The following is an 18,052-nucleotide window of genomic DNA, read 5'->3' as shown; positions in this document are numbered from 1 at the left end:
CGCTTCCTTCAGACCTTTCACCAATTTCTCCAAAAGCTCTGTTTGTGCGTTCTTGCCAACTTGCAGGTTCTTGCTGTTCGAACTTTCGTCCATGGCCGAGATCTGTGACATCATCTGTGCTTTCTCTCTTTTAACTGGCGTTTTGATAAAAGTATAATTTTATATTTATTATACGATCACCCCTTACTAATTAAAAAACAAATTTGCAAAATTCATATATAACTAAAGTAACTGTCAACTATAAATAATAATTAATCATATGCATTGTGTGTAGTCTGTGGCACCTACACACAACTTAAAAGGAAAGCAGGAACACGCCTTCTCAGAAAAAAATCCATATGCACGTTACTGTAAAATACTAATCATCTTGCACTTTAATTAGTATTAGCATTTGCTGTTCCCAACCAATTATCGAAACGACCGACCTTCTTGCTACTTGGCGAAAAAGATTAATTATTTATGAAGCCATAATTCGATAACAGTGAAATAAAAAAGTGTGGCCTTAATAAAATATTATACTGTATTTTTGAAATCTTCAGCAACAATATTTGTTCGGCAATTTATTTTGATAAAGCAAACGAAAGTTATTTTTTTTCTCAATGCGCTCATGGGTTTTGCCAAAGTGGTAACAGTCAAAGACCTGCGTCGTTACCAAAACCAACCACAAACCACATATCTTGAATAGCTGGTCGAAATATTTCATATGTTCTCGTTTCTTGATCTCATCATGACGATGTCACAGAGACAAAGTCGACTGCCTCGTATCTAGATTAAAGTGACACATGAATGGGCGGACACCATTGGAAGGTCGGACATTTATACCTGTAACTGTAAACATATTCATTAGTTGTTCAGACTTGACAACACAGTGTGTTTATGAAACACTGTCAAATAGTGATGATACTAGATGTTCATGAAAAGGTGAGCATATCCTGCCCCACCGGTGGCACACATCATAGACCCATGCAAAGGCAAGTCAATTGTTCACCTGAAAAATAGGGGAATATAGGATACAGGTCAAAATAGGGAATTGCATCGGTCACTGATGCATCAAATTTGGAAATGTCCTCAACATGACTAACACAAACCTTTTTGAAAGCTTTACTGAGGCCCTGAGTGTTGTAAACATCACACATGTGTATTGCAATCTTAGCTCATTACTTTTGACATGCACGAAGGCTGGTCGGCATAATTCAGTTACACATAACATTAAAGAATATGGAAACGGACGTCAATGTCGATCAACGTTTGCATCTTCACTAAGGGCAAATATGACGAAGTCTGCAACATTTCAGTCCTATTTGATATTTATACGTGACCATAGGACGTAACATAGAGCAACGGTTGGCGGTTGTCCCCATGGTAACTGTTACTGTTACTGTTCACCAATAAAAGTTTAAGGACTCCATAATCACTCTGCATATTCATATGAAGATAACATAATATGCTATCACGTTCGATTACATATGGCTTACGGATTTATGGAGTATATAGTGTTCATAGCTTTGAATGCCTTACAATCCTATCTCCAGGATGTGCAATGTTTCATCCTGGTGTTTGGTTTTCTACACCCTTATTTAAAGTGAGCCGTGACACGAAACAGGGGTGTTAGTTGTCACCAATACTATCCAGTTTTCTTAACAATTATTTGATCTGTATGCTTATACTCTCATATTCTTATACAGTTCTCGTAGCCTTATTAGCTTCGACTGATATCTTGTCTTTTCTTGTCGACAATGGCCCCGACATACATGTTACTTTTATTATGTGCTGTATGCATGCCGTTGTGATTTGCAGAAGATACTTTCTTGGTTAATTGTTATCAGAGCATCAAGATTAAGTAAAGAGACGCTCAGCTGCAGATCGGGTATTCTGATTGCTTTTATCTGATTAAGGTTAAGTTGACAGAATTGAATGAAAAGTATATTCTGTATACAACTTGCCATATTTTAGCCTAATGAGCCTACAGTTTTATCAAAACAACTTAATGCATCAGTGCGTCGTCTAACTTCGTATACAGTGCAGTTCGCCAACAGTGTTATCAAAACAATTTTATGCACCAGTGATTTATGTAATTTAAAGTTTACCCCCTCAAATTACATGATAGACTCACCCAGGCAGCTGGTAAAAATAGAGTTGTTACGAGTGGATCCATAACACATAACAAAGAGAGATCGCACAACAAGAACAATATATTTCTGGCAGTGAATAACATTAAAAGTCTAACTTCTGGCTAAAACATTGTACCATACCCAACCAATGAGCGCCAATGAATTTCACATTGTACATAAATCGATCGAAATCCAGTTGATACATTATGGTACATCCAGGTTGTAATAGGTCTTCAGCAAGTGATGCTTGTTTTGAGAGTCGATTATGCTTGTCGTAAGAGGCGACTAACGAGATCGGGTGGTGAGGCTCGCTGACATGGTTGATGAATGTCATCGCATCCCAATTGCATGGTTTGATGCTGATGATATCAATCACTTTGATTGTCTGGTCCAGACTCGATTATTTACAGAGAGTCTAGTGTCAAGTTCTTTCGATCAGCACAGCATGACATCAAGACGTCGAGAATCACTGAGACGTCGATAGGCGATAAAATCATTGATTGTACCCAACTTCGTCGAAAGTAGCCTGAATCATTAAGTTTTTGAAATATAACAACCTTTTGTCCCAATCACAAGCTGGTACGTGGCTAATGATCGAGTGTTGCATATGATTACTCATATAAAGTGAACAACAAAAGTTCCTGTGACATTGTATAAGATTTAATGCAAAGTTATGTTTTTTACCTTATCTGAAACAATTTCGGTTTGCAACAGATAAAAGACTCCTGTGAGTGTTCAAATGGTTAATTTGCCATACTGACTTCAGAAAATGCGTGATTGTATAAAAAAAAACATGAACATGCCAAAATGTAAATTTACAAATCAATAGCGTGTGTGTCCACCTCTGGTTGCGATGCAAGCAACACATCTTCGTCTCATAGAATGGACCGGGTGTCAAAGGCGCCGATCCATTTAATCCCACATGTGCTCGATTGGTGAGAGATCAGGGGAGCGAGCCGGCCAGGGGATGACGTTCACGTTGTTTTGGTGAAGAAAATCCTAAACAAGTCGAGCAATATGAGGCCGGGCGTTGTTATGTTGAAAGGTAATGCCTGGGCCATGACGACGCAAAAAAGGTAGAACAACAGGGCCGATGACCTCGTCGCGGTAGCGCTGTCCATTGAGAATTCCCTCTACCACTATCAAACGGGTCCTCTGTCTTGCTGTAATCCCACCCCATACCATGACGCTGCCGCCCCCGAACCGATCTTCTTCCATGACACAATGATTGACGTAACGTTCACCTCAACGTCGGTACACTCGAATCCGTCCATCGCTGTGGCTGAGGTGAAAACGATACTCGTCAGTGAATAGAACTTGTCCCCACTGCATGACCGTCGAGCGTAGACGCTATCTGCACCACTGTAGACGTGCTTGACGGTGGTTTCCTGTCAAAATGGGACGTCTGGCGGGTCTTCTGGCGACAATCCCTGCACATCTGAGGCGGCGACGTGCGGTTTGTGAAGATATTCGTTGAAGGCCAGGGATGCTTCTTGCAGCCACTGTTGGTGGCTGGAATGGATTTCGTAGGTGTGTTGCTCGAATCCAGTTGTCTTGTCGATTATTGGTTACGCGTGGCCTGCCACTCCGAGGATGGTCTCTGACTGTCTGTTGCCAACGTTGCCATAAACACCAAATGGTCTTGCAACATCACGTTTACTCGATCCTGCTTCAAGCATACCAAAGGCTCGCAGACGCTCATTTTCGGAAAGGCGTGGCATTTCGTAATGTTTAATGATTGCGTAATTTTGTTGTTTTTCTGAGTGGTGGTTGTCAGCACGATGCTAAACATTGCATATGGAATCCCGTTAACGCACATGTTTTTATACCCATTTTTGGGTGGTGAAATGCATGCGGCTTGCATAAAAGTCAACTTTTGCATGGAATGCATGCTTTTCTGTAGCAGTTGCGTTTTTGTGACTTGATTCCATACATGTACTACAATATTGAAAACCAAACTTTACTTGTTTGAAAAATACACTAAAATATTGGTGTCACATGAAGTATTTTAATTAATACTGGAATATACATAAAGTAACACGTTAAACCAGGAAGACATATGAATGAATGATTTAACCAAAGAAAACTGTCGACATGGCAGCTTATGATTATGACATTCTAATATGCACCAATTCCTCTCTATACACATAAAAGAAGCGGCAAAAGAAAGAATAGGTTGGCAATTTGTAATTTTCCTAAAAACAGCGATAACTAGTGGAAAGTGGGTATTGGTAATATGACTGCCTAGGAACAGGTACCAAAATACACATCACCCGAACGCGCCACCTTTGACGGCGCTCGTGCGGTGACAAAAAATGGTGAAACAGGTTTCCTGTCAATGTCATAAACTGCACGTGCATGTTAGCTGTATAAATGCGTTCGTCTGCAGGGTATAACCACACGTGATGAAAGCACAAAACAGAAATGCCACGACTGTCACAGGAACAGAGAGAGAGAGCCATCGGTATGGCCGAAATGGGGGCAACACAGGTACCAAATTGCCAGGAGGTTTGGTTGTACACCATTGACAGTATCCAGGCTGATTCAACGGTACAGGCAGACAGGGAGGACACAGGACAGGACTAGAACCGGACGACCCCGAGTGACAACACCACTGGAAGACGGTCAGATACGGCTCATTCACCTGCGAAACAGATTCGTAACGGCGACGGCGACGGCGACGGCAGCAACAGCGGTGGGACGTCCTATTAGCCAAGGTACAGTACTACGACGACTTCTTGCTGCTGGAATCCGAGCGTATCGTCCTTTCCGAGGAATGGTACTGACTGCTCAACATCGACGCCTGAGACTGCGATAGGCGAAGCAGGTTCGACGCTGGCAAGTGAGAAATTGGCGTCGAGTGCTGTTTACTGATGAAAGTCGAGTTTATCGATGCAGAGGGGAACGTTTATCTCCGGCGTGTATACGAGAGGTCCATCCATTCAGCGAGGGAGGTGTCATGGTGTGGGGCGGTATTTGTGGAGATCAGAAGACTGATTTGGTGATTATACAGGGAAACCTGAACACTGTGTAGTACAGAGACCAAGGGCGGTATTCATAAACATTCTTAGAATTTTCTTAAGAATACTCTTAACTCGCTAAGAAAATTCTTAGCTAAGTGTTACACTTAAGAGTGTAATCATAATGACTCTGAGCGTAACTTTTAGTTTTAGAGTTAAGTGAAACTCTGAGAGTAACTCTTAGGTCGGACATCGGTCTTAACCAGGGGAATCCCTGTGCTATATTTAGAATTCTGGGCACTCTTCAGTTTTAGAGGCATGATTTTGTATCGCGTGACTGTCACGTGATGTAAACACGCAGACGTGCATCTGTCAACACTTCGCGCGATGGATTCAGCACAAATGATTGCAGTGAAGCGCAAACCGAATTGGTCATCTGACCAGACCTTGCTCCTGGTCCAACTTGTTGATGAGCGGAAGGCTATCATCAAGGGCAAGTTTGGGCCAGGAGTTACGTCGCGGATGAAGAAGGAGGCATGGGTCGAGGTGGCAGCAAACATCAATGCTGCATTTCCAAATGTGATCAGATCGACAGAGGACTGCGAAAAGAGATGGTATAATATCCAGTCGAAGTCAAGGCAGGAGATATCAGCTTTCAAGAGACAGCTCAGTGGCACCGGTAAGTAATTAAAAATGAAGACATCTTAAAAACAGTATTTACAATGTTTCTGTTACGCCGTCCGAAAAAGTATCATGTCCGAAAATCCATGATCCGATAAGCAGTTTATAAACAATGTGCTCTTTGGGCCTAAATTATTTCGTATTATTTTATTTTATTCAGAAAGAATAACATTTTGATTAGAATTCATGTAAAATTCATATTTAGATAGGTAGCAGCTTAAAAACAATGCACACTGTTCAATCATGTTTAATAAATTACTTTATGTCTTCATTGAAGATTAATGTCTTCATAAAAAAGTGAAGGCAAATATGGATTCTTTAGGGGAGGTGAAATAAAATATGCCTTCAAAAATGTTTATGACATTTCATAATAATAATCATAATCATAATAATAACAATAATAATAACGTTTGACAATTATAATAACATATTGTATTGACCTTTGTATTTACTGAAAAACTTAACTGACTTAAATAAACAATATTTTCCACTTGACAGTTAGATCTGTTAAAATGTTCTCATTACACCATACTATCTGCATGTTATTTCTTTATGGAAGATACATATATACATGTAAAAAATAGACAAAGTAACAATCTTTGGAAAGAAAATGTTGATTTATTTCAGTTTACCATAAGCGAAAAAAGTAGAGGCATGTAGAAATTATTATATTAATTTTCTTATGAAGCTCAAACATGATATTAGAATAGACCAAACTGGAGTAGTTAAAAATTACCTAAAGAAAACAGATGTAGCATTCATACTGAGAATCATTACCAAAAAGTTGAACTACTTTGCATGTGATTAGTATATGATTAATTTATGCAGTATGAAATATCTTTTTTTAATATCTGTATAGGCAGTAAACATCATACATATTCCAAAGTAGACATAATTTATGGATAACATTTGACATGTTCACCAACTCATACAATATTAGTAAGACAAATTGAGTTATGTCTATTGTGTCACATTAATTTATTGTATCAAGAAGTACATCAACATTAAAAACCTTGTATTTATTGCAGGAGGGGGACCTGGTCCGAGCAAGTTAAGTGTGGTGTCTGAGGCAGTTTACGATGTTCTTGGACACACAAATGTGAGCATAAGTGGAATTGAAGGGAGCTTTGATTCAACCCTATTCCAGGTCATGGATATGTCAAACAGGTAAAAAAAATTTTCTTTAGTGATAAAAAACTTATGATATTTATGTTCTGGTTTATGGCTCAAACATTTATGTAAAACATTTTCTTTTCAGTTGTCAGGAAGCAGCCATACTTGGCTTGGAATCTGAAGTTTGTGGCGCCTTGCCACATGGAGTTCAGGCCAGACCTCAAGCAACCTGTACTTCAGCCTCAGCTGGCCCCTGCTCCAGAAAAGAAGACTTAAATGACCAACAACTTCTAAGAAAAAAGACATTACTAGAAATTGATGTACTGCAACTTCAGAAAGAAATGCTAACCCTAAAATTAGAGATGATGAGAAAAGATCAGTCTTATAATTGAATAGTTATTTCACATTCTATGCTTAATTAATTCAAGATATCAGTTGCCTTTACAGGAATTTAAATGATTAATTCACTGAAATTCACATAATCAAGTTTTGTTTAGCAATGTTCTGTAATTTCAGTTATTTCACAAAAGTCTATAATTATAGGTTAGAAAGTAATTTGGATGTTATTTCATAAGAAAACTGTCTTACATTGAAGTAATAACAGGAATTTTGAGTAAAAGATTGACAACAATAATCTCAACAACAGTATTAACATTAACAATTGATTGTTTTGATATCTTTCATGTAAATATATTGAGTTAAAATAGTTTTCAATGATTGTACCAGTTAACCTAAATCAAACCTGTTGCATTATAATATGGGTAAGATTGCTATATATATATATATCAAAGGTATGTTTGTAAATAGTGATTTTATTGACATGCAATTTATTGATAAAGTATTTCATACTACTCTGAAATTGAACATAATAATTGGCAAAGATAAGTTTGAATGTAGCACATGTATGTTGTCTTTTGTCATGAATAATTTTCCAGATACTACTACAAAGTGGTGAGATTCACTAGTGTACAGTCGCACATATGTAAAGAATTCACACAATAATCATGTGACATGCATTGTTCTCCAACATGTTTTAGCATTATCTTCCGGAGAATATTCTGAAGATTTTATGAAGATAAAGCTGAAAATTGTAGGAGAACAATCTGTGTCGTGTGATTATTTTGTGAATTTCTTTACAAATATAAATATAACACATGTCAAAGCAAATACAATGCAAAGTTTTTGTTTTCCACTCAAATGCAACTATCATCTTGTACATTTACTTGGTAATATTTTCTTGTTAAATAACACAAATATCATCATCATTCCAGTTGTTGTTTTTATTTTACTTAAACCTCACACACAAATGATTTTGGATCTTATTTCGAGGAATGTCCTGTATGATTTTAGTAGAAACAGAGAAAAAGGGAAATTACTCTAACCATCAAAATTTAAAGGGGATGTTGAGGACCGTGGCCATTTTAGGCTTGGCTAAAGATGTGTGAGTATTCGTCAAAGCTCCCAACTGTGGTAATCTGGTAGGTAAAATACTGTTTTGATCAATGGTATTTCATCATAATGATTGTTAAGGGCAATTTCATCTATTCATCAGTGTTCACAAGGGAAACATCATACCTGTTGTAGAGTGACATAGAGAGTTGAGGTCGCACATATGGTGTCAGGAGCCTGAAAAACGTGCGATGTTCATGAACTCTGCTAAACATGCCTCCTATAACATGCCTCCAACTCTAACCTGCTGAAGACAAGGAGACCTTGATGAGATTTATGTTCTTGAACTGTGAATTGAGAATAAACTTTTTAACAGGACATAAAACAATACTTTTTTCATGAAAACTTTGTACCAAACACTTACATATCAGAAATATTTAATAATAATCAAATATCAGAAAATGGTTCATTATTATTAAACGTTTTATTCTTGTCACACATTTACAAGTCGTAAGTCAGTCTCCTTAGAGATACTGCAATGGTTACATCCATTCTGTCTGCTTGTTGTACAATAGATTACAAAAATGACAAATGGTACTTCTATTTACAAAGATATTTTTTTCATGTGGCAAAATAGTAACAAGATTATGTTTACCATTTTTTTTTAAAATGTATGTAAAACATTGTTGTGATGGGAGGAAGATCAGATATTTTTTCTTTTTTTCTATAATTTGGTTTAAAAGTATGAAACATCATTGACAGAATTGTTTTCCCATAGATCAAGTTTGTTTTAAATGTTACAAAAGCAAAATGAAGAATGATTAAGCTTGCATAATTTGGCATTAACAATTTTGACATGTTCATATCATATCAAGCTGACAAATAGCAAATGGTGATAAGGTGGTAGATTGGTAATGAATAATAAGAATTCAGAATAAAGAATTATATTAGTTACTAATAAATATATAAACTAAATATATTATGCACACATACTTTGAAAGTGAATGTTAGCGAAGTTCTCCCTGAACAAACGACCATCTCCCATAGCCTGTGGCAAGTGGTTGGGAGGATTGTTATTATCATCATCATCATCATCATCATCATCACTGTTTCTGTCATCATCACCAGCACCACCTGGCAAAAGGATGTTCCTCTGTTTGCATATATTGTGTAAGATGGCACACACAATTACCACCTTGCAAACCTTCACTGGGTTGAGTCTGACCTCGCTGTGTAGGACATGAAACCTTCTTTTCAGTTGTCCTATACCCCTTTCGACCACACACCTGGTGCGTTTGTGAGCTCTAGAAATTAAATTACATCATTTTTAGATTCAGATTATGTATTGGTCTTAACAAACATACATATACATCATTCAATATTAAATTACTTTAACTACAATACATTTACATTTTTAAATAATTGTAAATATTTTAATGGGTTTTTTCATTCTGTTGTAAATATTTCATTTACAAAATTCCTACATTAGCTTGACTTCAATAAATAATTGAAACAATATTTTAAAATATGTTTTCATTATTTTCTAAATATTTCATAAATAATGATGTCAAGATCTAGATCTAAACGAGTTTTACAATAATTATTTACAGATTTACAGATTTTTCCACAATACAAAAATGCTATATTCAATTTTAATATTTACATTTTCTGTTAGTATACTTTGCATGTCAGCATACTTTGCATGTCAGCATACATATAAATTTTTAAAAAATTACGTCCAAAAACACAATCTTAACATTTAATTATTTTCAAAACAATAATTCACGTATTGATATCAAGGGGAAGTCACTCTAATACCAAGTGCACGAGTGACAAATTTGTAAACGACTAACTGCAACGAATTATTATAACCGTTAACGTGGAATCTTTTGATGTTATTGTTATAAGCAAAGACAGTAATTCGTCGGTGGGGTTAACAACTTCACGTACCTGTTGTATCTAGTTTGTGGACCGGGTTGGGGTCTAAGGTAAGGTGTTAACAGCCATCTTCGAGACGGATAGCCGCTGTCTCCGAGCAAATGGCAGCCTTGAGGGACGAAATGTTGTTCGAATGCGGTTCGGACACCGCTCTCATTTAAAATTCTTGCATCGTGCGTAGATCCTGGCCACTTGGCAACGATGTCAAGTATGTTGTAGTGAGCATCAAATACTATTTGCACATTAATGCTGTGGAAATGTTTCCTACAAACGTACTCCGGCTCATCGACACTCGGGGCAATTATGCGGACATGGGTGCCGTCAATTACACCAAATACGCCAGGAAAGCCAGCAATTGCCATGAACGCTGCTTGATTACGTTGGATGTCTGTTCGTTGTACAGGTAATTTGACAAATTGTCGGACAATAGCCGGTGTTGACAATGCATCAATTGTTTCACTGACAATACGGCTTATGGATGGCTGACTTAACCCAAGATCATCGGCGTTACACAGTTGCATTTTCCCAGTTGCAAGATAACGCAGCATGACAGCTATTTTCATCTCCGGGGTGATAGCATTGTTTCTTTGTGTAGGGGAGGTAAGCCTATCCCTGATTAAATTTGTGACAAATAATATACCTGCACAGTCAAGACGAAACCGCTGGATAAGTTCCGTGTCTGAATACACACTGAAAATGTTTTTCCTTGGCCTGAAAGTTCTCAGCTGATGCGGCTGGGGTGCCCCAGCTGCCGCCATATTGGATACTTAAGAAAATTCTTAGGTAGCTAAAAGCCCTCTTGAGTACTCTTAACTTTAGGAGTACTCTTAGTGCTAAAAGTTTTTATGAATATGACTTAAGAAAATTCTTAGATTTAAGAGTAACTTTTGGTATTTCTAAGAATTTTCTCAGACTTAAGACCTCTTTAGCACTCTAAGAATGTTTATGAATACCGCCCCAAGTGTTGCAGCCAGTTGTGCTTCCGTTCTTACAAAACCAACAGCAGGGGACATTGTTTCAACACGACAATGCCAGGCCCAATACTGCAAGACTGAGTCGGAGCTTTCTTAACCAGCAGAACGTTGACGTTTTGCCCTGGCCTGCCCACTCACCCGATATGAATCCTATTGAACACCTGTGGGACCATCTTGACAGACAGATTAGAGCACGCCATCAGCCTCCCGTCAACAGACAAGAATTGCAGCAGGCCCTGAGAGACGAGTGGCAACGGATTCCAGTTCACGTCATCAGAAGACTGACGTCATCGATGAGGCGGCGTATTACAGCATGCATTGAGGTATCTGGAGGTCATACACTCTATTGAAGGCAACTATGTCGACAATGAACTTGTAGTGTGTCTGACAATTTTTTGGTGACATTTCAGACAACTTTTGATAATGAAATTTCTTACCCCACCATTTTTTACCTTGAGCTTACATTACCTGTGATAGCACAATTTCATTCAAACTGTGGTTGATCAATCATTGTTAACCCAACCTAGATTATATTATAATTCACTACAAAACCTCTTCTTGTTATTTTTTCATCGATCATGGAACTCGACCTATACTTAATTCTGCCGCCCAGTTTAATTAATATAGAATACTAAACGAGCTCCCGTGTAATACCAATTTTATGAAACGAGTGAATAGTTGTAGTATCTGACGAGCGAAAGAGAGTCAGATACCACACCTATTCATGAGTTTCATAAAATGGTTTTACACGGGAGCGAGTTTAGTATTTTATATATTACTTGCCATTTATAACGTTTTTATAACGAATTATACTGTTGAGTATGAATAGGCTGACACCTACACGATCCACGGCATAGTCCAATTGAGTTTAACAGAATAATACTTCAAACACGTCAAAAGTTGAAACGTATGAATTTAATACCATACAACGGTCCACCTTTAGAATTCACAAAATATCGTAGGGCTAAGACTATCGCAACTCACATACTTTAACAGACTAACGACTGTCGTTGCGCTTCAATACGATCGCCTTTTGGAACGGGCCTTCCACCTCAAAGTTTACAATAACGTCACAATACCCGATGACGTAATTTGTGGAATTTTGTTGCAAGATCCATCGGCGAAACAATGCAATGTGACGTCAGCTTAGCAAGAAGGCTGCTGGGGTCATCGAATGTGCATAAGCTCCTCTCAGTGATCTATCAACTCCACACGCAATGTCGTTGAATAAGCCAAGGGATATTGAGAGCTTTCAATATTTGTTCGTGAAACGTTTTCCGAGAGTACAAAAGCACGCGTTTTGGTATGACACAATGTGTAATACAGCTGTGTTAATTAAACGGGCGATCTCTTCACGGGCAAGTAATAAAATGTATTATATGAGCATGCACACCAGATGGTTTTGAACAAACTAAACCCCAAAGATCTATGACATTATGCATAGTCAATCGATTTCCAGACAGTTTCAGCAGATATTCAACAGATGTTCGGCAAGTGTATATTTTGATACAATAGTTCTTAAGACTTGTGCCATTGAATATGCTACAAATGACCTGTTTAAACTACACAGAGCGACAATAATAACTCAATTAGCTTTGTAAAATCAACAAATGCCCAATATAATCGTTTCCTGGTATTATTAAGTACATTTATGCAACGCTCGTTTGTCAGCCACGTACCAGCTTATGATTTGGATAAAAAAGCTGTTATATTTCAATAACATGATAATTTATGATAATAAGTTTATCTTTCTCTAGATTAAAGCATAAAACATTTCCATAATCATAAGAAATCTCTGCTAAAAGAATATTGTACCATTATATTCTATACCAGGAGCATGTATTTATTATCACATTTTGTCTTAACGCCGCACTCCACTCCTGCCATATTCCACGATGGCGGTAATTTATGAATAACAATCAAATAGTGATGATACCAGGTGTTCGCGAAAAGGTCAGCGTAATTTGCCCCACCGGTGGCACAAAATGCCTACAAGTAGACCTTGAGTTGTGTGTAACAGCGTGTCAGTTTGATGTGGGAGGAAAGTCCAAAGTGGTGCAGGTCTTATTGACAATATATATATATATATATATATATATATATATATATATATATATATATATATAGTGAGTGTTTAAGCAGCATCTCTGCATCTATGTAACATATCTTATTCAATATTGGCATATCGTTTTTAATTTCAAGAAAAGCAGTACTATCCTGTCACTTTATGGTCTGGTCAAGACTCCAATGTTCAGCCCACCGTCGTATGGCAGGAGTACTGCTGAGCGGCGTTTGCAGCAAACACATATTTTTAATGCACATTGCATGAATGACGGGTCATACCGGTACTGCATGACATGCTTACCCTTTTCGGTAGCATTACTGTGGTCTTCATTCTCAGTGATCCATTCAAATAATTTGAACTGCTATGTTGTATTTTACGCCAAATGGAATCTGTTTTAGAAGATAATCGAGACTGATTGTTCATTTGACGTTTTATATAAGACGTTTACCATTTTGGTGAAACTCAACGAGCATGTGAACATAGGTGCTGACTAACCTAAAACATATCTTTGAAGAGTTATATATTCGATAAAAAGATGTTCTGATGTAATGGTACAATTTCAAATTATTCCATTTATCACCCACACGAAAGAGTTATCACATTTAGGAAACAGCGAGGAATAAATGTATGAAGAGTATGACGCTCATATCACTAAAAATACAAACATTTGGTAAAATCTGAAGCGTATGATATTTGACATGTATATGGGTGATCGCTTTTGAGATCCGAATTGAAACTTACTGATAGAGTGGAACAAGCGTTAGCTAGTTGACAGAACATCCCATTCATATGAAGGTCAGCCGCATTTTGTAAAAACCGCTCGTGGTAACAAATGAGAGATTAAAGCACGACTGTCACAATGTTCCAGCACAGCAATAGGTTTGGCGATATGACATATGTGTCACCTTCACTTGAAATCATTTCACTGATTTGGTTGTTCGTGTATCCAGTTTGATCCCGTGCAGTATAGAGAACTACTGCTACAATCAGTGCGGCAGCTACAAGCACTGTGGCCACCGTCCTAGTCCAAGGAGCCATGGTTATTGCGTGCGCCATCAAACCCTGTGACAACGCTTTGCAATTCAGATGCAACACCTGTTTGAGCATGCGTCGACTCAGTGGTTGGTTGTTTTATCAATAATATTGTAGTACTGTCTCAGCTTTGTGGTAACTGTACTGTACAGGTATATGTAGTGAACATGGTTTAGTTTTAAATATATAATTACGTCGTCCAAAAGGTCCAAAACACAACCCGTTGGTTTTGAAGATACACTTGCAGCAGTGAAAAGTCGCCAAAATCCTTTTTTCGTGTTTCCGTAAAAATGCACGTGCAGAGATGGTATTAAATTCAATGGACCGTTGCCAAAAGATCGCATCTTCCCGAGGCAAGTGAGTTAACTGACTATAAAAGTCCATTTTCCACCCTTGCCAAACTAGGCTGGTATTATGGACTTACATTTTGGCTGGACTAACGAGTCTATGCATAGTCCAATCAAAATCATGTACCACAATCTAAATCCGGTAAGTAAACTGTTGTGCAGATTTTGGTCGATTGCAGGATTTGCAAAGCATGTGCACCGCCAACTCGTTGTCAACAGATATTTTCCAAATCTGATCATGTCTTTAATCAAGGCGCTCACGTGATTTGATGCACTTCGCTCTGTTAGACCCGTTTGTCACAATATAGATCTTTATTATTAATCAGATCGTCTTGACTGGGCGCCGCCATTTTGTTTGAAACAAATGCAAGTGATTCGAGAGGTGGAATTTGATTGGTCCATAGGAGAGGCTTAGAAGGGACATAACTCGTAATTACCACTGGTGGCGCTAGGATCGAGCCCAGGAATTCTAGCCTAGTTCGGCAAGGGTGGAAACTGGACTTATAAAGTCAGTTAACTCTCTTGCCTCGGGAAGATGAAAGATCACGGCTAATGAAAAGGCACTTAACATATGCCGCATTTAACTGCACAACAAAGACAGGGCTGCACGAATGAGGCAAATGGGTGCAAACCACACCCAGATTTCAAGAGACTTCAACTGTACAGTGCAACCTTCATCAGAGTGTTTAAACGTTACAGACATATTGGTAGCACACATTATAAGATCAGGCAAACAACACGTAAGGACGCTACAGGATGACCGGTACTCGTGCACTTTGCATTTGTACAACAGGTTCGCCTCATGGATGGAAACGGCAGCAACATCGTTCGAACGCAGCATCAGTCGACTCACTGTACTACCGGGGCTTCGTGTCGCAGGTATTCGAGATTGCCGCCCCTACCGTGGAATGGCCTCCACCGATGAACATCAACGTGGGCAAGGACAGAAGAACGCCCGCAGATCCGTGACTGACAGAGAGACCATCATTCTGACGAATGAAGATTCTGCTTATTCCGTAATTATGGTCGTACTCTGGTTTATCATCCAGGATTTTTTGAAAGCGTACAATCTCACCATTCTTCTATGGTCAGCCTCTTACGCATCAGACTTAAACCCTGGATTTTCTGAAAGCCGCACAAAGGTACGACAGACAACTGATTCCATAAGACATCATCAGGAGCCTGACAAGAACGATGAGACGGCGTATCTGGGCGCGTGCATTGGTGTCGGTGGTGGTCAAATTCACTATCGGTAATGTCTGGTATCTGTGAACCAACTCACGCTGATCGTGACAATACCTGCTTCTCTTTGGTCATTACTGTATAATGTGACCCCCCCCCCACACACACACAACACACACCACCCCATTCATTGAGACGTCCTGCGCACGATAACTGTGAGATAGTCATGTATATGATGCACGTAATGTTGCCTATGATACCCATATGAAATACATCACCATCGAATAACAATTTCTTGTTTGTTTCATCATTAGCCACCATGAAACATTGATGCATCAATTCGGTCCTGAAGGTTACATATATGTTGTTGTAAACTGCATGTGTTACTAGGTCATGTCGAAATGTAAACTCTAGTCATGCATGTACACACTGAATTTAAATATCGTTGGATTATTTGAAAAAAACACCATTTATATGTTATCAAGACCATATTTGAGATGTTTCAACAGAAATTACCTCACAACATTACACAATGACATGTTTAGATACTGTAGTATACCGTACACGTCAAGGCAAATGTTTGTGATCGTCTTCTGCAGTATAATGATATTCAACAGAGAAGTTGCAAATAATTCGCGATTGATCTGCTGATAAGTTGCGACTAATCCGCTGATGACAATTATATCGGTATTTTATGGAACTGTCACGCCGTCAACGTGTGGGGCCACGACAGTACTCCTTATATTATATGTTGCTGCACTGTGATTGTATTGCATGTAATGATTGATGATAAACAACAGTTTGTAAAATATTCCTGCCATAACAATGTTGTCCTCAAATGTACTTTTTGACATGAATACACGATTTAATATCGACTTGCTTTTTATCTCTTGTCTTGTACAAATCTATACGTAATATGTACTTTCATATACAGGTTTGATACGTACCACAGTGACCACGGTTTTATCACAGTTGATACGTACTTGAGTATAAAAAACACATATGGAGAGACATCCTAATTAGTGTGGCCACGCACTTAACTTTAATAACAATATGAAGTTAATTACTACCACCAGACTGGCAATTATAAACGCATTTGCCTTAGACTAATATACTTCAGTTCCCACGTTATGAGAATAAAAACCAACTATTAAATAGGAATCACTCTCTGTGTAACATATATCAGTGTTATTGTGAAGAACTTGTTCATTCAAACACAGTTTTCATGCACTACACCGGGTATTACAATCAGACAGGCGGTCAATAAGACAGGGTAAATATCTAGTTTGTAATTAATGTGTTACGTTTATCAAATGTCTTCAGAGCGTCCAAGTAGCTTCCTTCACCTTGATGTACCCTTCTGTTGTATATTTGGTCACCGATGACCTAGCTACCTTTATCAAATACATCGCTCAAGATTTGTCTTTTTTGCATTCAAATGAATAGATTACCAAGAGTGACAATTAATCACATAAAATTGTACCTATGTGCACAATTCGGGAAACAGGAAACCTAAATTGTGTGATCATGATACTAGGACGATAATGATCATGCTTTAGATGGGAAGCCTTGTTTATTAAGCTGTATATATGGGTCCGGTAAATAATATCAATGTTTGTTTTCTCTAGATAGGATCCAAGTAGTGTTTCGAGAATGTGTGAGGTGGTGGCTGAAGCATTATTTTGTCACGCTAAAATCCGTTTACATGTCTGATATGAGTATAATGCGTTATGTTTTTTTGCTGTGTGTTATCATGTTTATAGATTATATAGTTTCTATTTTATTTCTACATAGAGATGATTTGATTATATATGGTACCTTTCCTAACGTGTGCGTATATGTTGGGTTGATAATAGGCGTTAAAAGTGCATGTTCCCAAAAAAACACAAGCAAACTTTAAAAAATTAAACAAGTGCGTGTGCATTATTGGGATGCCAGTTTCTACGTCGTGTGCAGAAACCTTTCCAGATACCAATACTCTCTATTAATGCGTTCTACATGCATACATTTTATGGGGCGATGGGGTAGCCTAGTGGTTAAAGCGTTCACTGGTCACGCTGTAAACCCGGGTTCGATTCCCCACATGGGCACAACGTGTGAAGCCCATTTCTGGTGTCCCCCGCCGTAATATTGCTGAAATATTGCTAAAAGCAGCGTAAAACTATACTCATTCACAGACATTTTATACATGGGATATTGACGAATGGTTCCAGCTTGCAGACAAGAATTCTAACATCTTTTGTTGAGCTTTGTATGTTCA

At 38.2% G+C, this 18,052-nt stretch overlaps 3 protein-coding genes across 5 annotated transcripts in view; 1 reads left to right on the top strand and 2 right to left on the bottom strand.

Annotated features, from left to right (window-relative positions):
• The window catches only part of LOC124142425, a 62,703-nt gene extending 48,459 nt beyond the window's left edge, over positions 1-14,244 (bottom strand). The window contains exon 1 of one of the 2 annotated variants that reach the window (XM_048399386.1): positions 14,137-14,244. In XM_048399386.1, the coding sequence (XP_048255343.1) occupies positions 14,137-14,152 (16 nt within the window). In that variant the 5' untranslated portion in view covers positions 14,153-14,244. The remainder of the gene's footprint in view (positions 1-14,136) is intronic. The other variant, XM_046510886.2, reaches the window with a different exon arrangement.
• On the top strand, positions 5,283-8,130 carry LOC124118608. The gene is made up of 3 exons (XM_048399406.1): positions 5,283-5,750; positions 6,781-6,919; positions 7,011-8,130. Exons 1-3 carry the CDS (start codon positions 5,459-5,461, stop codon positions 7,255-7,257), a joined length of 678 nt encoding a protein of 225 aa, XP_048255363.1. The 5' UTR covers positions 5,283-5,458; the 3' UTR covers positions 7,258-8,130.
• LOC124144880 (putative nuclease HARBI1) lies at positions 6,991-11,024 on the bottom strand. Of its 2 annotated transcripts, none has more exons than XM_046514492.2 (4): positions 10,205-11,024; positions 9,248-9,558; positions 8,441-8,558; positions 6,991-7,118 (listed from the first exon to the last, which is right to left on the bottom strand). In XM_046514492.2, the coding sequence occupies exons 1-3, from the start codon at positions 10,948-10,950 to the stop codon at positions 8,554-8,556; spliced, it is 1,062 nt and encodes a 353-aa protein (XP_046370448.2). In that variant the 5' UTR covers positions 10,951-11,024; the 3' UTR covers positions 6,991-7,118; positions 8,441-8,553. The 2 variants fall into 2 exon arrangements, with proteins under 2 accessions (XP_046370448.2, XP_046370447.2); XM_046514491.2 differs by having other exon boundaries at positions 8,441-8,561; positions 10,205-11,023.
• Positions 14,245-18,052: the final 3,808 nt, after the last annotated feature.

Source organism: Haliotis rufescens, unplaced genomic scaffold (assembly GCF_023055435.1).
Source record: "Haliotis rufescens isolate VD_foot unplaced genomic scaffold, xgHalRufe1.0.p SCAF_1, whole genome shotgun sequence".
Classification (NCBI taxonomy): domain Eukaryota; kingdom Metazoa; phylum Mollusca; class Gastropoda; order Lepetellida; family Haliotidae; genus Haliotis; species Haliotis rufescens.
Note: the sequence above shows the minus strand (reverse complement) of the source record. Positions and strands in the feature narration are given on the sequence as shown.